At 32.6% G+C, this 23,764-nt stretch overlaps 1 protein-coding gene across 7 annotated transcripts in view; it reads right to left on the bottom strand.

Moving 5' to 3' along the window:
* Window positions 1-4,731: 4,731 nt before the first annotated feature.
* LOC123554298 (stimulator of interferon genes protein-like) overlaps window positions 4,732-23,764 on the bottom strand; it is a 67,296-nt gene continuing 48,263 nt past the window's right edge. The window contains exons 1-14 of one of the 7 annotated variants that reach the window (XM_053548251.1): window positions 23,229-23,289; window positions 22,839-22,870; window positions 16,089-16,624; window positions 15,617-15,712; window positions 13,822-14,045; window positions 13,351-13,534; window positions 12,795-12,871; window positions 11,790-11,831; window positions 11,128-11,379; window positions 10,707-10,827; window positions 8,672-8,788; window positions 8,230-8,459; window positions 7,770-7,974; window positions 4,732-5,562 (exon numbers count right to left, since the gene is read on the bottom strand). In XM_053548251.1, coding sequence (XP_053404226.1) covers window positions 5,471-5,562; window positions 7,770-7,974; window positions 8,230-8,459; window positions 8,672-8,788; window positions 10,707-10,827; window positions 11,128-11,379; window positions 11,790-11,831; window positions 12,795-12,871; window positions 13,351-13,534; window positions 13,822-14,045; window positions 15,617-15,712; window positions 16,089-16,527 — 2,079 coding nt within the window. In that variant the 5' untranslated portion in view covers window positions 16,528-16,624; window positions 22,839-22,870; window positions 23,229-23,289 and the 3' untranslated portion in view covers window positions 4,732-5,470. The other 6 variants (XM_053548249.1, XM_053548253.1, XM_053548252.1 and 3 more) reach the window with 6 other exon arrangements.

Genomic DNA, 23,764 nt, shown 5'->3' with positions numbered 1-23,764 from the left:
TGCCCATTGTTTTCTCGTATAGCGTACAGCCATTATTTTATTTCGGGACCATACGCCGCTTTTCATGGAATTGCACTCTGTGCATCGTTGAAGGTTCCATGTACACCGCCGTATGAAAACATCTGCGGATGTCTCTAAATACCATTCTTTGTACTTATATGTGTAAATGTTGAGATCTGCTCAACCCTGGGCTAGAGGGCGTGGACCGTAGATTGCACTTCCACTACCGTCTTACCGTTCATGAACTGGCTCAATCAAACCGACCCTGCAACATTTTCGTTTATGTCGTGTTGGACGACCTGTGGTTTTCCACGTTTGTATTTGATCATATCACTAAGGGTCATCAACTAGTTATACTTAACAGCATATGAAATATATTAGAAAAATATTGAAGTTTTTTCCAGTGTAACTCTATTCATATTTGAAAGAAATGGAGGGCCGTGACTTAGCAATAAAATCATTCAAATGGAACGTGCTTTGCACATGCATAATTACCCTTGGTACCGATGATAATAATAACAGGGTTTGATAAAAGTCTGGCATACAATGACTGAGTAGTGGCGCGAACAAAGCACTGCACATGCACAACTTGACTTGGTACCAATGATGATTACAAGGTTTGATAAAGTCTCGCATATGATGACCCAGAAATAGCGCGGACAAATGTTTCCCATACACCTACAAAGAAAGAATTATTAAAGGGCCATAACTAATTGAAAAAAAATCCAAATGGAATCCGCTTCGCACATGCACAACTAGGCTGTACTGATCATAATTACAAGGTTTTATTGAAATCTGGCAAATAATTGCTAAACAATAGTGCAGACTAATTCCGTCTACAGCATCTGGGGGTATAATGATAACTGCGCAACCAATAAAATGATCATAGCAACAAAAGGTGTCGATATTGTTTGCAATTTAGATATAAACAGAAATGCGCTTGCTCCACGAAGAAGCCAACAAAAATGCAAAGCATATCCATTGACATGCCACCAATCAAGTACAATTGGTAGTTAGTTCTTGCTATATTAGCGTACCTTAATTTAAATATTAATGCTTTGTGGCTAGATTGTCGAAAGATAAGAATTTTAGATTAATTCGGATTAATGAAGTTCGTAGATCACTTGATCTTCGTTCAAAGGCATTTCCATTTTTCATGCTTTTACCGGTTGCGACATTGTTTCTGCATTTGTCGGCAAGGGCAAGCAATCTGCACGGCAGGCATGGAATGTGTTCGAAATAGCTACATAAGTATTTCATAGTATCAGTGCTTCCAAAGACACAATAACTGAATCGGAAGTGGATACATTAAAAAATTGTAGTTATATTGTATGATCGATCAAGCACGACATGCAAGGTGGATGAAGCTCAACTTGATTTGTTTGCCCAGAATCAAACAGTGTATAATCCGGTTCCACCAACAAAAGGTGCTCTGAAACAATACATCAAATGACAATTTTTCAGGCAGGTCATGTCTGGGGTCAAGCAACTGTTACAATGCAGCAACTGCCACCTCCGTCAAACTGGGGATGACTGAAGCAGAACAATGTGTGGATCCCTAACTGGGCGTATGCTATAGCTGAATGCTGCGGGGAGCTTCAAAGGTGGGGCTGCAAAAGGACTTCCTGTACTGGTAATTGCAATGTGCCACCGCTCAGGTATGTTATGCACAGCAATTTGTTCTTGCAACTGTAAAAAAAATGACTAAATGCAGCATAGGCATATTTGTTGCTTCGGTTAGAACACGATTTCCGACGAGTATAGTTTCATGGGTATATATGGTAAATCAACAGTAGTAGTTCTTAAGGTTTGCATTATAGGAAAATATTGCTCTTGACTGTGCAATTGCTCCCGCTGCCCTATTTCTTTGTCCCCTTATGGTTTATAAGACGCATTTTCTTACGATGTTGATTTATTGCATTGAATGTATGTAATCTGAATAAAATGTGTATAAACTTATATTGGTTGGTGTGCTTCAGATTTAACCATTGTCAAAAAAATGTAAATTATAAAAACAAAGTGTTTGGATTTCTACACACATAGCGTAGTCATACAAAATTGATTACAAATTAAAATAATATGCATACTACAGCTTGGTATTCTGTTCTTAAGTGAAACGAAAGTGCATAAATAAAAAACATTGCAATCGTTTTAATGTATTACATGCTTACCTGAAATAAAGTATTGAAAAGTACATAAAAACGGCGGCCATTTTGTTTTTGTAGCGGCCATCTTGAAAATGACATAACTTCAAGTGGCCCTTGATCTCATGTTAAAGTGCATACTAGGTAGTTACTATCCTGTAAATCTGATGCTTGTATTATCAACTGAAGTATTTTTGCAATATCCCGCTCCACTATAAACAAACTTTTTTAATATCTTGAATTTTCTGCACAAAATGAATTATGGGCCGTCAAAGTATTACGAAGGAATAATTGATATTTCCATGCTGGTGTTTCTTTTGTCGGGTTCATAACTGTGTTTGCCTCAAGTAACTGTGAAGTAACTTACATTTACATGTATATTAAAGGCTTATTATTCCTTCTTTATTAAGGGACTGTTATATTTGTGGTATGAACAAATAAAATTAACTTATTTTTAAATCCTAATTGTAATGATTGTTTTCTCTACTTTTTGTCAAAGGTTTGTATATTAATTAACATAGTAAAAGATATTTTTGAACCCAATATTAAAATTACCTCGCTTTATGCTTCAAAATGTGTAAGTTCATGTCAAGTAATTAGCGCTTTTTAAACCGTGTAAATTATGCATACGATATATTTAGTCAGCAATTTCTTCTGATTTAATTCGAAATCATAAGCCGTATGGATCTTTTATTAATATTTGCATTGTCAAGGATGAATCAATCATAGAGAAGATAATGCAAAACTACGTCTCCTAGAAAACGAAAGAAGGCAAATGTATTTTTTCAAATGTATAAAAGATGTAATGAACGCTTCATTCGTTGCCATACAAACCATTTCAGCGGAATTCTTCTAAATTAAGTTGCAAATCAGATATTTTACATAGCAGGTATAAATGCTTCCATGTTTGTTCAAAAGAGGAAACTTTAGTCAAAATCTATATTCCAGTGGTTCTGATTTGACAAATCAGATTTTGAGGATGATTGCAATAATAAAAGTAATAAACAATTAAAACAAGTTATTCGATACAATTTAAAAGGACTTTTAGAAACCTATATTTTTCAGAAATCACTCTTGAACAAGGTTTATACCTCATATTTGGATGCGTAATTATGTGACATACATTTAACATTTGTGAATGGTAAATTAGAAACAGAAATAAATGGTAAAATAGACTATTTCAATTTTGAGATTGTCAAAATCCCCGATCTAGATGGAGAAGTGTCCCTCAAGTAACATCATCTACTTATTTTTTTTACAAGAACTTGCTAAAGGTAAGAGGACTCTTATCATAAAAATCTTTATTCACCAAACATTTATTACACCAAAGTTACTAATATAATAAACTACGGAAGGCTTTCATAAATTTTAATACATATCGACCGAACTTTTAAAGTAATATAACACAAACCTTAGAACACTTCTTAAACTTGGTGTTGCACATCCTGTTTACTATGGGGATGTAGTTTCTAAACTACGGAAAATTAAACATAATGGTTACTTTAATTAAATATTTGTAAAGTATGTTACAAAACGGTTAGTGCATGCCTCCACAGTCAGTCGCTATGCTCTCCTATGACGACTAATAAACGTGAGACTCCGTTTGACTGTTCTCCTAAATCCTATAAAAACGGACGAAGAGAGTTTTTTTGTCCTGCAACTTGCTTAGTCGTGCACTTATAAGCTCTGACTTCAAGTTGTTGAGTACATTGCCATTCTGATATCTCAAATTGACTCTATCTATATGCTGTACTTTCTACAAACTTGTGTTATGTCACTTATGTTATAGTCTTTCTCAGCGAGGAGTTATTTTATGTACACTGTCTTGTCTAACCTGAAGGGAATTAGGAAACTGCGAGGTTGGGATGTCCCTTAACGCATTTAAGTATGTTATCAGTGTATCCTCGAGATCCAGTTAACTTTCAGAAAGAGAAAATTTAGTTTTTCTGGTCTCAATCAGTTAGAAAGACTTAAATGTCACTGCTGATTTGTGAGACATGGAAACAGAAATTTGAGTATATATGCAAATGTTGGACCAGTATGAACGTGTGATTCGGGTGTGTATATAAAGTAGCATCGAAACCAATCTTATTGGGTTAGAGGACTTGCTGTGAAATGTGCGCGCTCGTTTGTACTAGTAGGCGATCTGCCGTAATTGGTCTGGTGTATTATAGTGGTTATTTAGGTCGAGAAAAATGTCTGTATTTATATATAGGTATACATATACATAGAGAACACCTCCACTGAAAATGGTGTTCCTTGTGTTCCTGAACTGTATCAAATAAATAAATTTTAGTTTTATTGTCTTTAAAACAATGATAATCGTCAATAAAAATCTTGGCAAGTAAATTTGAATAGGTGTGCAAGAACTGGCATCTTATACCACTTATTTAGCAAAAAAAAAACTTTCCAAAGGGGTAACAAAACCTGGAAGTAATGTGCACAAACACCAAACTATCTTGCACTATGGGGAAAGGATATAGAAGACGATGTACCCTCTATATAAACTACAATATGATATACTTTTATAATGAAAACAATGCAGATTGTAACACTGCCACAGACATTTTTACGAAAAACAAATATGATAATTCAAATAATTTATTTATAAACAGACAAATATATTTTTGAATACTGATAGAAGACAAAAAATGTTTTTTGAAATGTAATTTTCTGTAGAACGAGTTTAGTTCAGAAAACAATTCAATAGTCTTTGTTCAAAGTAAATCTAAAAGCTCTCTTTAAAAACTGAATGTGTATATGTTTATCTTAAAAGGAAACAATTTTGATCAGTTTTGTAAGCAAATTTAAGAATTAATTTTACACATTTAAATTTGTTCGTTGTTTGAAAAGACAAAAATTTCTTAAGTTTTGCTAATTATTACATACATGCGATTTAAGGCACTACTGGGTAACATGGGTGCAAGGTTTTTCTAATTGGGCATAGTATTGAGTTAAGATGCATTTAATTTGTCATATCTGAAACCTGATTGATTATTGACTCGAATGAATTCATGACCTGTTAAAAATAATTATCGACTATTGAACTATTGTATTTCCCCCTGAGCTAAGCCCTGCATCTAGTTACCATCAAACACCCGGTTGTATAAAATAAAAGTTATAAATAGGATAAATACGCAATATAAGGGTACATATGTACTCATTAACTTGTAATTCATGAAATCACGTGCCAAACGTTCATTATCAACACTTTCTTTGGCAGATAAAATTCCTCTATAAGGTGCTAAAACCTTTATGAAGTTTAGAGCGTAATACAACATATCAGATATTTTCGGCTTTGAAAATGTTTTACTTTTCTCTCTATGCTAAGGAGGTTCGACGAAGAGCCTCTTTTCCAGACACTGTATTATTTGTTCTTCCAACAATTCTGTTACTCCAGCCATTCCATGTTTGTCATCTGAAAAGAGTGAGCAAACCTGTAAAGCCAGTTTGATAAAAATACAGTATTTTATTTACTTACAACAAGAGTAAAATAGACAATTACATTGTTTGTATGTATTGAGTCAAATTACTTCAGTTAACATTCTTAATATTAAATTTAGCTTGATGGAATACTTATAATGCTCTACTAAGAAGAGAAAGTTCTCGATGTTAATCAAACAATCGGAAAGATTTTAAACGACAAATAGTAATAATGTATTCATTTAAAGTTAATTTGGGTGGGAGAACTTTTTCAAGATGTCAGGATTTGAAGACATTCCCAGTGCTGAATCGATCAGGCTATGTTAAATGCAATCTCAGACTCAATCAGAGCTGTTATATTTCGATCTTCTCAGATCGTTCAGCACGATTTATATGCTGTGCTATTGGTACGGTTAAGTTTTTCAGCCTAAACATTTCGGATTGGATGGTTCCAACACTCCGGCTATCATTGATTTCGGTATTGTATAATATCCCTTGGACATGGTGTCTGATTTTTGAGTCGGCTAAAGGCTGAAAGCCTTTTGACGAGTCCTTGCTATCCAACGATTCTCTAAACGGACCAAATAACACAGTGAAGGGATGTAGTTCCATTAGATTTCTCAAACTTCAAACAGTTCACTGCATGAATGAAGTTAAGTTGTGTCAATTCCCTTTGCTATGACCAATATACGATGTAATCTGTCATATTTATGACTTGTAATTGTGCAATTCTCGAATGTAACTCATTAAGCATAAATGTGCATTTTAAGAATTGCGCAGGCTTACAAAGCATGGGTAACATCCAGCGAAAGACAAAAAATAGTTCCACAGGGCTCCAGATAAGATGCGTATTAGCGTAAATTACGTTTAGAAATAATGCAAATACGCATGTCTAATAATTTCTAAGCATATAAAAACGTATATAAAATTACAGAAACGCATACAATGCTTTTTTAAAAACAAAATCTGAATCGTCTGGATGCGTTAGGTAACATAGCCGATAGCCTTAATTCTCCCACATTGAACGTAAACACGCATCGTATGATTTCTATAAACTTTGCGAGGGTTGAATTTTGCCGTCAATAAACGGATAAATTATCGGAAGAAGAAGCTCTTACTGGTTTGTTTAGTTACTACTGATATTAAAAATGACTTTAATTCTTATTTTTCGAGAAATAAACAAATCGGCGAAACATTAAATTGTATTTTCTTGTAGTTTTTGAAATCGAAAGTAGATCGTCTATGTTTGGCTGCTTCTACGAACAACAACAACACGAAACGAAACAACTTTTTATGAAAAGATTTAAATAAGAGGTAATTTAACCGTAAACTTCAATGTCAGATACTGCCAATTACTGCTAAATGTCTTCGTATCATTACAGTTTGTAAAATATATTGTTCAAACTGGAGAAAAGTGTAACCGTATCCGGATATAATATTTTGGGTAAATATCGAGCTGTGTTATGAAATTTTAAGAAAAAAACTAAAAACAAACTGAAACTGGTAGACTATACTGCCAGTACATCAATCATTAGCCGACTCAGGCCATTCAGGCCTTTGATTAATTTTGTCTTTGACAGTTTGTATGATATGCAGTCTCCGTAACCTCAGACCCCTTTCTAAATTCAAGTTTGTTTAATTTTGCCCTTTTTTCTCGTTTAGGGCAATCCCATTATTTAAACTGGGAACCATTTGCAGCTTTTTATGGAACTACAGACTAGTGTATCATTGAAGGTTCTGTGTGCAGCGCCGTATGAACACATCTGTGGATGTCCCTTTTTTTGGTACTAGACACATGTGTAATTGTTGAGTTCTGCACAACTCGGGGCTAAGACGTGGACGGTAGCATACACTTCCACTTTCATCCATGAACAGACTCAATCAAATTGAGCCTGCAACATTATCATTTTTTTCGTGTTGAGCGACCTGTGGAGTTTCCACTTTTTCTATTTTACATTTCTCGTTATTAAGCGCTATATGCATTTTTATTCCCATATCATATTTATAACCCTTGCCTTTCAGACTTTCAAAACAATGGACAAATGGAACAGTTAACACATATTTGCACTCTCTCGTGTGATCATGGGGGATTAAAATGATTTTATAGATATATATGAAAGGACAAATTACCATTTTGTACAGGTTTTGATAGCCTCAGTGAACATTTCCTATGTTTTGATTTACAATCAAACATATACAAACCTTCAAAATACAAAATGGAACATTTATCTTTTACATCTCCAATTTCTCTGTTGAAGATATCGTGTTGCATTATTTCATTAGAAAAATCTGCAAATTGTTTTGCTTGATTCCTCATGTCCTCCACGCTAAGTCCCGCGAACGGTAACCTTGTCATATCGCGCAAGGCAATAGCTGGTGTGGCATATTCACGGGCGTAACACACTTTCTGAAATTTTTATAAAGCTGTGATGACATGAGTAGTCACAAATACAATGATGTTTTACTACGTTTCCCTGTTATATATTAGGGTAGGCTCAAACAGCAAATATCATTATAATTTTTGTGCGTTGTTCGAAATGGAGTCCAAACCGTTACTAATATAATAAAACATAATAACAAATAACATATTATTATGCTTCAATTCCGATATTTCTGCATAAAACGTAAGGGAACTAATCAGTAAAGAACAAATATAGCTTACTACGTCCTTCCATTTGCCAGGCCTTGAAATAGTCAATGCATAAAGTTGCAGAAAGTATTTACGGAATCCCTGGACTATTGGTTCCACAGGCCCAAGATGTTCCTCTTTTTCAAACTGCGTCCCCGAGGGAGGGAACTCGCAGGATGAGGGCACTATAACATAAACCTTTGGAACAATCTTGCAGTTGACTTTGTACTTTTTAACTGCATCTACAAATCTCCCTGTGAAGTCTGAAAATAAAAACACCCGCGATGGTCTATCATTTCAAGATAGACATAGACTTAAGACATTGACAACAAAATATTCTTGCTAATTATTCAGGTTTCTAGAACCAGTTTCTATAGGAGCTGTATCTGTATTCTAAATAGTATTGTTCAATGTTAGTTAGCATTTGAACTATAACAATAATAGTCATATTAGTGAAACTATTATATTATAATACCTCTGCCATCAACAGTTTTACCAACGAGGTTGAAAGGCATATAGTTTAACATGTATGAATATGCCAGGCCCTCGAACAAAGATCCTGCAGGTTGGAGTTCCTCCATAGGTTTGTCTTCTACAACAAGAAAACACAATATAGTATTTTCAAGTGGAAGATGCCAAATCTTAATTTATTGCTATTTTATATAATAAAATCTGTAAAAAGACCCTTTGGAAGCAAAGAATAAAACCAAGAAGTGTAATAGCAGACTCGGTTTGATTGACTCTGTTCATGATAGGTAATGGGATTGTGCAACACTTCTCACGCCCCCTAGCACCGGCTAAAGCGGAACTCTATTACACATATGTCGAATGGACTCCATGATTCCAAAGGACCAGAAAATATAACAACATTGAATCCAAGTACAGGGAGACTTTTTACAGCCGCCACACGGCACTTAAAGATTGCTGTTGTGATAGTTAATAAAATCTGTAAAAAGACCCATTGGAAGCAAATAATGCAACCAAGAAGAATAATAGCAGATTCGGTTTGATTGAGTCTGTTCATGAGAAGTAATGGGATTGTGCAACACCTCTCACGCCCCCTAGCACTGGCTTAAAGAGAATTCCTATAGTTTTTTTCCTTTCATAGATTTTTTTTAAATTTACATATATGATAGGAAAATTTGTGCTGAAAACAATGAAAAAATAAAAACAATAGGTCACCAGGCTTGTTTTTGTGAAAAATTGTTTTGAACACACCCACTGTTGCTGAAACTGCTAGCGATTTTCAACATTTTCATAATTTTCTGCTTTTTTATAAATACCAACCAAAATATACATCAAGACAAGCACAATACGTTTTTTTTTTCTTTTTACAGATTTTATTATATACTTATTTGATATCATAGTCATATTTGTAATACTCTTTCCTTACAATAATGAGTACAAATGAAAAACAAATATAGTTTCATATTTACTTTTGTGAACTTTTTTCAATGAAAAATACCCATAGTGAAGAATATATTTTTAAATTTTGAAAAAAACTCTTTCATAGATTTTTTTCCTGTTTTTCTTATGTATAGATAATTGTATTGCGAGCATAAAAATGGCTAAAAATGTATGGGTCACCAGGCTAATTTTTATGTTAAGACCGCTAGAATACAACACCTGTTCGGACGGAAAATGGCGCGAACCTGGCCAAATTGATTACATGTATGTCTGCTAGAAGTTAAAAAAGGTTTTAAAAATTCTTAATTCTTTCTATAATTGAATACTAAATAATCTGAAAGGTGATATTGTCTTATCAGTACTAAGTCAATTGTCTTACATTATCTGAACAACACTGTCTTTTGCTAAAATGCGATGTGAAAACACAACCACACAAGGCAAGATACCTGTCAGGCATGATACTTGTCAATATAACATAAACCCGTATTACCATTTGATTACAGATAAAAACTTATCAAAAATGTTATTTCATTCAAGATTCCTCATATTTAAGATTCTCTGTCACATGTTTCAACAAATGTTGACTTCACTTCAGTTTTCCATAGAAAGTGTCGGCTGCGCAGAAAGATGCGCATAAAAACTATAGGAATTCCCTTTAAGCGGAACTCTATTACACATATGTTGAATGGACTCCATGATCCCAAAGGACCAGAAAATATAACAACACTGAAACTATATCACTAAAACTTTGAACTATATTTTTAATATTTAGTGAACAACTTTACATTATTACTACAATTTTTACTGGGCATACATAACTTCGATAGTTTGTGAGGAGATAGCCAAACATTAGAAAACATTAAAATGTACATAAACTTATCCATACTGTCTGCATCCTTCCAGTTGTGCATTAACCATCATATTCAAATATATATACTGCAGTTGTAACTCGTATTTTGTTGGAGGATATTTGTAGTATTTGTACTAGAATTTCATCTACATTATTGATCTTGTTGCTAATTCACTATTTTTTTTAATTCCCTTATATAATTTTAAATTTCAGACAGGTACGTTGTATATATATTTTAGTATATAAGGATTACCATGTACTGTTTTCCACATTTTCTCTAGATACTTGGGATCTTCCTGTTTTAAAACAGTTGTCCATTTGAATCGATAGGGAATAGTTTCAATGTCTACGCCCTTCACAAGTATTGGGATTACCTGAAAAATGGAACCCTTTGTAAATATGTATAGTTTTCACTATTTGTTTGAAGTAGGTCAGAGTATGTGAACATTTTTATGGCGACAATCTAAACTCCGTTATAGACAATCTAAACTCCATTATATTTCATTCAAAGCAAGTCATCTAGCTAATCGTACCATGCATTCTTGAAATCTGGTTTTTTTTTGTAATTGTTTCCGGAAGAAGACATTGAGTAATATAAGTACATATTAAACAAAAATATGTGCTAATAAAAACCCGTGCAAAAGCTGAAACTGTTTTATTCCACAGCAACTAACCTGAACTTGATTTTTAAAGATACTCTCAGATAGGGCATCATTAAACTTGTGTTCCATAACCTTGTCTTTTGTTGAAGTATCAGTCAGTATAAAAATCTTCCATCTGGTACATGTATCATCAGTATCCGGTAATTTCTTTGCAGCGCTACTACTTGTGAAATTCATTCCGTGCATGGTAAGAAATTGAATTACCTCTTCCGCCACAATGTCACCTTCAGTAGAGTTGATGACTGACACTGTGAGGCTCGGATACTGAAAAAATTAATCTTTCAGATAATTTGATGTATTAGATGCAGAATATCTACGGATGTGAAAAAAGAACTACTTTAGCACTTGGAAGCTTTTCTTTTTTCTTTGCAGTATTTGTAGAATAAATGAAAAAACACTTTTTTGCAATTTTCTTTTGATAAGAGAAAATAACTGATAACAAAGCAAAGAAACTCGCATGTTTGGATGGATGCGAGAACATTATGCTTTGATATAGCGGTATTGTTTACAGTCTCTTAATCATGTAAAATTAGTTGGTTTTACAGCCTAAGAGATATGACTGATATTGTGGTAGGTTATTCAGCCTAAGATCATTAATATTATTTTAGGTGTTACGACCTCAAATTATTGATATTACGACAGGATATATGTTGGAGTAAAAACGCTCTACTTACATTTTCGACGGCGAAACCGTTTCTGGTAACAACAGTTGTGTCCTGAAACAATACAAAAAAGGTTGACAAACAAACCTCTGTAGGTACGTTTTCTTAAAAACTGTATATCTGAGAGCTTTAGAGAAATGCTTGTGTGCATTATATTTCAATTACTCGGGACTGACGGACAAAATAACGCATTTTGAAAAATTTGAATGTTATAAGGATATAATAATAAAGTTAATATTTTCTAAGGTTAAATCATTTTTAAATGGTTTCTTATACATAAAGATTTAAACAAACGAAATGTTGTACAAATATGTACATAGTTTCTTTGAACAACCTTGAACTTTACAAAGAGTAACGGCAAAACTGGACCGTCATCTCTGCTTTTAAGATACATCGAGCCTGTACAATTGTTTTCAAATATTTGAAAAACAAAAACAAAAAGTTACCACACATTGTAAATAGTAACAGATCTTTTAATATTTAACATTCTTACAGTCTGAGATAACACACACACACACACATCCGTTTAGAATTATAAAAGTTCAATCTGTTTTACCTTCAAAATAAAAACTGTATATTAAGATAAGTTAATCTTTGAAAGACCCATTCCACAGCGCATTCTGTAAGTTACCTTGCCAAAATGTGTGTATAAAATACTGTATAAGTGAGAACTGATCACACTTTATTTTACCTAGTATAATGTTCAAGGACCTATATTTTATTAATACACCCTGATGTTGTTTGTCTCGCTCAGGCTAGTTCCTAAAACACAATAACTGTTCATCAGCTAAACCAGGTTTACTTTTGTTGCTTTACTGATTTTATCACCCTGATTTATTCTCTTCATTTGCAACTTGAAAAAAAAACAATATATATCCAACAACATATTCTGTTACCATATGGCAAGTAGTGTTTTACAGTTTAGGTGTAAATGCTTAACAGTTTTCGTAAAGTACATTAAAACCTGAAGTAGTTAGCCAATTAAAACCTTTGTTGAGCTTCTGTCCATAGACTTACATGATCTTCGTTTGTGGAAAGCTCTGTCTTCAATAATTCCCAGATTTCTAGTGCTGGACTTGAAGACTGTGCAATACCTGAAAATATGACAACATTATACAATGCAACTAATGCTTGTACGTATATTAAATATGAGTATTTATTGACCTAGAAAATTAATTTTGACCGAGAGAGTAGCACTCACATCTGCCTAACTTAGAATCAAAATTGTGAATTCTTTATCAGTGAATCATGCAACTGGAAGCTTAAATGTTACAAAGGGTTGCAAATGTTTGTTTGTGGCTGGTATTTTGTTTAAAAGTAACGGTCTTATATTCTGTATGACGTCACATTTGATTCCGCCCTCGAGTCATTATGACTTTTTATCACTTATCATCTGACTGCGTTAAAACCAATAGAAAAGCTATCAAAATGGATTTAATAAGAACCTTAAATAACTTAGGACACCACTTTACATTTGAAATAAACATATGTACAATTTACAATGCACCTACAGGAGAATGAGAAAAAAAACTAAGGGCAATACATAGAAAGTGACGTCAATACATAAACTTACCATTGAACATGATAAAGTTTGCTGTATCTTTGTATTCAGGGTTGCTTCGATGTTCGACAAGTTCTTTCAGGGTCATATAGAATCTGACACCTTGGAAGTGAACATCGATATCGGCAAAACCCATCTCCTTCATTTTAAACATAGTCGCAATGATGAACGGACAATCCGCACAAAAATAATAAAACTGCGAAAGAAAGCAAAAGCTCTGTTTCAAGTTAAATATTAAAAAAGACAAACCAAACAGTATGCAATAACAAAACTACTTTAAAACTACTTATAAACATATTTGAAAAGACACAGTTCATTCAAACAAACGATAACTATTTACATTTAAGTGTAAAACTGACTTCAATAATGTATCTGGAATATTTTGTCAACATGATAATCTCCTTTTGAGGTTGTCGATGATTTTACTCGTTATATTGATTTATATACATTTATTGAGTAACTACTCTATAATTATGTATCTACCTCATTTTCTTTCGTTATTTTATAAACGGCCAGATTATATTTTCGTTGTTTGTCACCATGTGTTGCTTCTATTTCTAACGAACGTTCCATCTTTTCTATGACGAAGTTTTTGTACTTTCCTTCTAGTGGTTTTACTTCACAAGATTCAGGCATAACAACGAAAAACTTCTTGGAGAATTTATCATGTGTGAAATATTCAATCTTTTCCACAGACTTTGACATTGCTGAAAAAGTATTCATGTTGAAGTTATCTGTTTACTTAGTTTTTCTTTATTTTTCTTCTTCTATACGTACTTTTTACATTTCTAGGATTGTTATTCATTTAAACGAGCACTGTCATAACAATGTTAGTCCTGACTTAGCACTTGAAATGTTGTAGGAAAAAGAATCAAATAAGTTTCGTAATAACCTTTTTTTCACATCTTTACTTAGTCTATATCTTTACAGATTTTTATTTTTGTTATTTTTATGCACCAAAAATACCGTTTTAACCAGTCTATCTGTTTAATGTATTATTACTTTGAATTTCCCAGTTTGTCTGTTTTTTAAGGGTCCAAGGTCGCTCTTCAGATATTTTGTCCACCAATTAATTTATCAAACTGATAAAATGTGGCCTTCATTTTTAGTATAAATATCAAGGATGAACATACAATAATAAAATCCACTTTTAAAGCCTGCTCAGAAGCAATGCATATGTGGATATATAAACGTACAAGAAACAAACAGACAAGTAAAACTAATAGAAAATGACGACAAAATAAACACAAACAGGACTAAAGTTGAACAACAACTCTTTTGGAAATTTTATCAATGTCTTTTATTTAAAAATACTTAATCATGTGAATTATTTCATTCTGCTGTTTCACCGAAGCACAACACTGTGTGACTGTTTAAATATTTAACCCTTACCGTGCTAAATTTCTATAATGAACTTGTCCGTCTTTCAATTTAGACAGTACCATTAACTGTTAAAGGGGTGCATACCAAAACGTTACTGACTGAATGACGAACAGTACCGTATTTTCCGGACAATATGCCGCGGCTTATACGTTAAAAAAGTGAAATTTTTGTGAATGTGGCCAATGCGTCGAAGTAGCCTATAATCCATTTTATTTCTTCTAGATGAGTTTTTCATGTGGCCTATAAATAAAATCAATATTAAAACTCGGTACGGGAAATAGATTTTGATACGAAATCAATATGTTTTATGTTCATAATTCAAAGAATTCCCATCTTTGTAAAATCTCTACGATTTCGGCGTAAATACAACCGACTTCAATGACTATTTATCGAGGACAGCTTGTCTCTATACGACACGGTCAAGTTCGCCGCTTTGCGGGACATAGGCCGCGGCCAATATGCCGAAGCGGCCTATATGATAAATTTAATTTCTAATATAGTTAAAATATACGGCTGCGGCCAATACGGTGCAGCGGCCTATTGTCCGGAAATTACGGTAGAGGTCATGATCAGAATGCACGGATTTGCAGGCTGATCATGATCTGCACTGGTCGCAATGGTAAAAGCAATCGTGTCCAGCATGATAAGGGTTAAGAAAAGTAAAATATTGATGAAAGGTTGCTATATATAACTGATGAATCTTAATAAATTTGACACCCAGGTATACAAAATGATGTTGTAAATATAAATTGATCATAGCTTTAAGACGTTGCCACTTTTTTAAACGCACTTACATAATACAAATTGACGCTACATTCGATGAACAAAAGAGCTAGTGTCCTTGAAACAGCACAGACGTGTATAATATTGTTTGAAAGAAACATTAAAGTTTTACCTGGAAGAACGTAGGCTAAGTAACCTATGAAATAGTTGAACACAAGACCATGAGCGACATTTCCCGCCGGTAATAATTTCTGAATTGGTATGTTTTCTACGAAAAAAAATTAATGTTATTCTTAATAGAATGTTGTTTTTGTATTTCAAGAATAAATATAAAAAACACTATCGTAATCAATATTCTTTTCAAAGTTTAAATTTTATTTCTTTTAAATACATTTCAGTGACTGTACAATCTTTTTAAACGAAAAATGTATATAGAATGCAATTTTTACCGTTATTTTTTAATTTGATGACAGTTTTGTTTCAAAATGACAAATTTCAAGATATTTATATCGAATTACTAAACTTATATCTAAATGAAAATGCTTAATTTTGTCATTTTTTCCGACCTTAGATTTTATGCCAAAAAGCTTCATGATTATCAGAGACAGGTCTAATTCACAAATTTCTGAATCGTTCAAAATTACCTTTTATTATGGCGGCAAACTCTTCCTTCCATTTGTCTTTGTTGAAATCCACTATAATGTCTGGTATTACAGTCAAAATTCCTCGCTTGAAATTCTGCCTTTCAGTTTCAGAAACTCCTTCAAAAACTAGACGAACACACAGAATATTCTCGCGATCCGACTTTTCTAATGCAACGAGAGTTTCCAAAGTCACCCAATGAGAGCTTATGGCATGTTTTGTAATCAGGATCAGAACAAGTTTCGAATGCTTTACAGCATGTATGATATTGTCAAACACTGGTCTCCCTATAGCAAACGCAGATACTTCTTTTAGATTGTCGAATGCAACATACCCCATGTCGATTAGTGCCTGGTTGAAAATGCGAGCTTTTGCTGCGTCCTTCGAACTATGCACAATGAAAACATCATATTTAGGTGAACTGACTGTGTTTTCTAGCATTTTATTAAGATTTAGTATGTTTCTCAAAATATTCAATTCTATCTCTCAGAGGATATCTTAATTCTCAAGTCTTTCAGTATTGTCCGCACTGTATATACTGAAATAAATAAATTATATTTTTATTCAAAACCCAATAACTTAGATGTTTAAGATACGAAATGTTCAAACTGTAATAATAAGAATTAATAAAGAAATTAATTAAACAATCAAAATAAAAAGAATGATATGAAATAAATTGAAATAAAAGTTATCAGACAAGTAAACAAAGTAGAGCGAAAACTTTTCATATAATACCATTTGAGGAAGTTATACTTTGCTTAAATGTTTTAACGTCTGAGCTGCTGGTCTTCCCGATGTTTTATTTATTTTTAGTGACTTTTACATATGATAAAAACTGCTTATATTTTCTGCAAGATCAAGTACTTTTTTCCAATTTTCTAAATTTTATTTATTTATAATCCATTTGTTTATTTATTGTTTCACTGAATTATTTATTATTTATTTAACAGATAAATATATATATATTAATTCATTCATAGCAATCGTTTTTACTTACGTCCGAATACAAGTTTATTTCAAAACACAAAAAAATGATATTTATTTATATTTATTTAGCAGTGTATTTAACTTCTTATAAAGAATTTTTCAACTAAATTCCATTTTAGAAAGGTAATTACTTTGTTTTTACATAGTTTTAACCCTTATTTATTAATAATTTTATTTATTAATTTATTAATTAATTAATTAATTTATTTAATTTTTATTTTATTTATTTATCTATTTATTTCTTCATTTTAAATTTACCTTTTATCATTAAAATTCCTTTCAAAATATCTTACCTATATATCTTATTTGTTACTTTTACATATATCAGTTTTCATTAGTTGTCTTTATCTAATTTTATACCTATCTCTTTCTATTTCAAAGGCAAGGCTATCTTTTTGTTGATTTCTTAATTTCAATGCATTGCTATTGCTTGCAATAACTTTACGCATTTTTGTGATGAATCTTTCACTAATCGATTATAACTACATTATCAATTCTTCTTAGCTAAAAAATACACTCCTCATCAGATCATTTTGTTACCATTTGGAAAGTAAGTTAAATTATCAAGGCTTACTCCGCGTATGTCCTAGTAAGATCGAAATGGAACCCCATTAAGTCGTTTGTTACTCCGGATTTTCCGTTTGCAATCATGCTTTAAACGCGATCTTCCCATTGAATTTTCAAAGGACAAACACATTTCATTAGTTTCTTAAGAATAATATAATCTGGTAAAATAACATTGCAAGAGAATTTGTTCAAAGAAATAAAGCCTTAGAAAACGGTAGATAAGATAGTCGTAGAATCGTAGATGTTAGTCACGGTTGGATTAATGCATGGTGTCCCACCAAGCTTGGCAGTGATCTAATTGTTACGAAAGATGGGGTAAATTGCCACAAGAAAAATGTGGCATTGGGGGAGGAGTGTTATTTCATAAATGCATGCGCTTTGTGTCTTAACAATGCACGGAGGGGCACCTGGAGTCTTCCTCCACCATTAAAACTGGAAAGCCGCCATATGACCCATCATGTGTCGGTGCGACGTTAAATCCAACAAACTTGTGTCTTAACAAAACGTATTTTAACTATGACAACTCAAATCTTATCACATGACCTTCAACAGATTAACTTTGAACAAAAACTTAAATATTTTAATATTCACTGGAAACAAAAAAAAGATTAAATATCCTTTTGGAATTTTGTAAAGCAAGCCGGAAAATAACACGGAAAAAACAATATAAAACTGTGTTCGTTAGCACAGACGTAAACTTTATCGGAAATACCTGACACTTTACATGCGCAGTAACGCTGTACTATTTGTATATGTATATAGCATATTTATCTACTACTTTGTAACGCAACTATTCATTAGATATACATTTATTGTTTCTTTAAAAGCAAGACAATATCTCGTTTGAAATAATAATATCTGTCAATAAGACTTTTTGCACACAAACATTTTTTCATTTCATAATGTAGTACATATCAACGGCTGATTAAGGGGTTTTACATTAATTCAGTTCCTTTTTTTAATGACTTATTTGTTAGATTTATCTTGTGCATCTTCAACTTGTATTTTCTCTTTGTTACATGCATTTCATATATGAACTGTAAAAATTAACTGTATTTCCAGTTAAGTGTTAAACTCTGCTCAAATCAAATAAATGTATATATGTTTTAGTCTGTTCAGTAAAAACAAAATAATAAAACAAATTTTGAAACTTGTGAACGACTTTTTTTGGTACATTTGTTATTTTCATTTATTCGTATATGACCAGTACGTTGAGTAAATTGAAGAAAGATAAACTGCGAATATGTAGTCACACAAGTAAAACGGATCTGAACATAGAAAGTTCTAATTTTATGTGGGGAAATTTTTATAAGTTTTATCCTATGTTAAACTGATCTAGAACTGATCTAAAATACTTGCAAAGATAAAAAATCAGCAAAATCAACCAACACGAACGATATGTAACTAATTTGACATTTAAACTTATGAACTCAAATGAATGTATTATCAACAAGTTTAACATATAAAGTCACATCACACTTACGTTAGTTTGTAGTTTTAAGAACATAAGTCCATTACATGACGTAGATGCTTACTGTAAGTTTTGATATCAATGCAGAAACAATATCATATAACATCCGTTTAAAAGTGCCTCGCACTTAGGCAGCAAAATATAAGAGCTCGTATTTCTAAATGTAGAATATTCCTATGGCCGAGCAGCATTTTTGGTGTACAATTAAGAGAGATGGGGCCCGTTTAACAAAAGTTCCTAAGTTTAGTCTTAAGTTCTCTCTTACGTAATATCATTTAGTTTACATTTATTTCATAGGATATTACTTGTATTTTTGAAAAAAAAGTTGTCGTTAATTCAATTTTTTGACAAATCTATCAAATTTTTGTTCCACCAAGATTCTAAAAGAATTAAAAGGAATCAACTAAGAATCAAGTGAAATACCTAATTTTAATTTTTAACTTTGTTTTCAGTATGCTTCATGAAACTGACCCTGGATCCTAAACGGTATAGAACTTGAATATTAAAAAGGAGAGAAAAACATGCAGCCAAACCTGGACTAGAACCCAGAGCCTCGGAATACCGTCCCGATGACAGACCGAGCTACAAGACTGCATACATAATTTCCCTAGGTTCTAATATTCAAGTCCTATACACCGACATATTTCCCCACTATGTGAAATTCGTCCTCGATATTCTAATGGGACAAAGAACAAGGTGAACATGATCAAAGAGTATATAAAGTCACGGTCCCCCACGCGGTACTACATGTCACAGGGTGAGAAAAATGTGCATTCAGACCAGGACTCGTACCCGGGGCCTCGGAATAAAGTGCCGATGCTCTAACGACTGAGCTGCTTGGCCGCATACACATTTTCTCCCCTTTTCAGTACTCCAATCCTATACAGTGATATTGAAAGAAAATTTCTATTCATACAATTAGCGCATGTCAAAATCAATATTTGATAACTAGTGCACTGTTAATGTACAGTTTAGCAGTCAATTGTATTCGTTTGTAATTCACATAAGGATGTAGGATAATTTGTTTTTCAACAGTTAAGAATCTTTTTTATACTTTGTGAGCTTAAAGAACTTTAGTTTCTAAGACAAATAAAAGCAGAAAGAGCAAAGGTCACTGCATTCGTTTTTATGATATAGGGCATTTTCTTCAAACCTAATTAACCATTTCTGAAATAAAGAATGAAGTAGAATTTAAAAAATGGGGATACTTTATAAATATATAATACGTCAGTTAATGTTATAGGGATTTCAGGTCTTACAGGTTACTGTAAATACAAGGTTATATTTAGTATACATTTATATAAGCATAAGTGTCATAAACAAATTTCGTTCATTTTTAAATGTTGACATTGACCCAACCCATTTTTTCAATGAAAAAAGAACATATATAAACCTACAAAAAAATCTAATGTTATTTTTTAAGTATTTTGCTGTTTTTATGACACACAGATATGTTTCAAAATAGAAAGAAAAGAAGTTTCTATTATATATTCAGAAAAAAGTTTAAAAAGCTGGTCAATTGTGATATATTTGTTACTTTTGTTTTAATTCATACTTCCTAGAGATTCAGGCAAATGCTACCAGAAAATAGGGTGAATCTTTTTTCTTAAAAATAGAATCTGCTTGATTAATTCGGACATTATTAGCCACATTTTGATGACTAAGTATTTATTTTTGGCATACAATCTTGTTAGAAAGAAATATTCAAAGAAACATCTTTCAAAAATGGCGGATATCCTGAAATAACGCTCTTACATCATTCATTCAAAAGACGTTTCCATCTCTATTACATAAATATGATATCTAAAAAAATCTTGAAAAAAGAAACGTATTTCAAATCATTATCAGACATAAATAAATAACATTTATTATTAACAATTATAAAAATAGTCTCTGTTTCTTTCCACCTTTAAATTGACAAATTCTTTTTGAAGATACAAAAGATATCAAACATAAGTTAAACCCAGTGAAATTGTTTGAGGCAGCACCATCCTAATGTAAAAATGCTATATTTTACTTTCCATATCAGTGCATACTTATGCAGTTTTACAGCTCAGTAGTTTCGTATATTACACAACCACATTCAAAGAACACAGAGGGTGTAATTAAATTTTCACCAAACGGCCAACAGGAAAAGCCACATTTAAATAAAACAGCTGCCCTTACAGCCAGCCTAATGGAAATAATAGGTATGCATAAATGTAAACAAGTGACTAAGCGCATTTTACACATTAATGAATGTAATATAATTTACACAGAAATGAATGCATTAATAATAATAACATATAAAACTGGAACTTAAAAAACATGCATAAAGACAGGACACAACAGGGCACCGCTTTGGATGGGTCAGATTCAAAAGCACCACGTGGAGTTTAAACAAGTTTAACGGTGCTATACTTAACTCTTTAACCCCCACCATTTTCATATGTAACAACATTACTACCTTCTATAACTTTGAGAAAACTAGAGCACCAAGATAAACGCCATTAAGGACACGGCAAAGTAAGATCTGGGACAATTATCAAACCAGTCCTTCCCTGGAGGGGGATTTAAGAGATAAATACAATGGATTCCCCCGTTTCGTTTTCTTTGTACAAAGAGGAAACTGTAGTTGCCCGACTATAAAAGGGTGGAACACTAAACATGCAGTGTGTCTCAGAGCAAGATAGTCATTTCTTGCATACCAGACGGGAATTTCCGGTATTTTTACCGGTGCTGGAAAAATCCATCTTACACCCCGGGGTGTAAGATGACTCTCGTGCTTTAAATGACGTATTACGAACTACATATATGTAGAAGATTTATGTAGTTATTTATATTTTATTTCGAAAAACGGAATAAAAATCCAATACCTTGACAGTTCCTCTTTGTTCCTGATAGTATATTTCTCGATTCAAAATACGTTATTTTATCAAAAATTCATAAAGTTACGCTGGAACTGATAAAACAAAACCGGAACTAAACATTGTTATTTGTCTTTGAAACGTCATGACGTCTTTCCTGTTTACGGACGTTGATTTCCCGCGCTTTGTTTAAATACGCTGCTATAAGAAATAGTTCTAAAAAGAAAGCCGTTCGACTGATTTTATTTTTATTATTATATCTTGATATCGGTATGCAAGAAAAAGATTCTGTCACTGGTTATAGGTGCAGATTGGAATATCCGGCTCTCGGGTAACTGTTTAGGCGGTAACTCGGTAGGAACCTCGTTACCGCCTAAACAGTTACCCTCGAGGCCGGAAATTCCCATCTGCACCTATAACCAGTGAAAGAATCTTATAAGCCTCTTCCAATAGAACGTTTGATAGTTTAATGAATAGTGACCGCAAATGGCTATGCCTAAGACTGTTAACCATGTGTAGCAGTTAGACATACTGTTTTATGTTGTCGTTGTCAATGCTTTTTGTGCCTTGTAACGGATATCAGCCTTTGTCAAGTATGATTTCTGCACAAACTACATCATGTTGCTTTATAACAAAATATATCAAACCCTAAGCTTCCATTGAATTTTGTTTCTTGCTTCACAATATGGTTTAGTTGCGAAATACAAACATAGTAAGGAAAACATTAAATTTACCGAGTACCTTCTCAAAACCATTTTAGACTAGTACTGAAGCGGTCTACAATGTTTATTCCTGTCACCCTGCAATACTAAATGTGACATACATTCCGGGTATAACACTGTAAGTCATGTAACTACAGACAATTTGAAAATCTTACTTACATAGTATTGTCTCTTCTGTTTTCAGTGCTCCCCTGAAACAAGTGTACAATAATATAGTTTAGCAGTGTTTTACATTTTTAATTGTCATTGGAGGACGTAAATGATGTAAACTATCACACATAAAATGTAGATGATAAAATGCATTGAAGAAAGGGAAAACGGTAAAAACATAACTTAAAGCATGCTATTTTAAGATATTTTATTCGTTTTTTTATTCTAAAGGTTTAAATATGAGACGCTTTACTACAATCAGCTATTAGAAATGCTGCTTTAATATAACATTGAACATTAATTCCAATTAAAACTTGATTTTTGCAATAAGTTTTATTTATTTAACATGCCATTACTATAAAAGATGGATTGATCAAATGATTGAACAGACTGAATTACCATTAAATTCAGTACAAATATTTCTATGTTCAACTCTTTATCAGTAAAATCATCAAAATAGTCCATGCAAAGTATCCCCAATGCGTCTTCGTTCTCCGTTATAACTAACTAAAATGTAAAATCTTCATCGGGATTTCCATTTTCTTCCTCAAGGTTATGCCTGATAAGTATTGTGTTATAAAAATCTTTATATAATCTTGGAAAATACAAAAATAATGCCACTTTTGCCTTTTGATCAAAACTATAGATCCAATTTTTAAGTAAAGGGGAAAAGCCTCAAAGTGTCCATTATGTGAAATAATGGACAAATCGAGGCGCAACGCGCCGAGATTGTCCATTCTTTCACACAATGGATAGTTTGAAGCTTTTCTCTGACTTAAAACACGGTCCTCTCGAAAAAATCAAGATTGTCGTGATATTATATAATGTATCTAATATTGTCTTCTTTAAGGCAATAACAGTTAATCGATTTGTGTCTCTGTGCTAAATAAAAATACCAAGACAATGGAGTTTAAACAGATTACATATAAATATTT

The sequence above is a fragment of the Mercenaria mercenaria genome, chromosome 7 (genome assembly GCF_021730395.1).
Source record: "Mercenaria mercenaria strain notata chromosome 7, MADL_Memer_1, whole genome shotgun sequence".
Taxonomy (NCBI): domain Eukaryota; kingdom Metazoa; phylum Mollusca; class Bivalvia; order Venerida; family Veneridae; genus Mercenaria; species Mercenaria mercenaria.
Note: the sequence above shows the minus strand (reverse complement) of the source record. Positions and strands in the feature narration are given on the sequence as shown.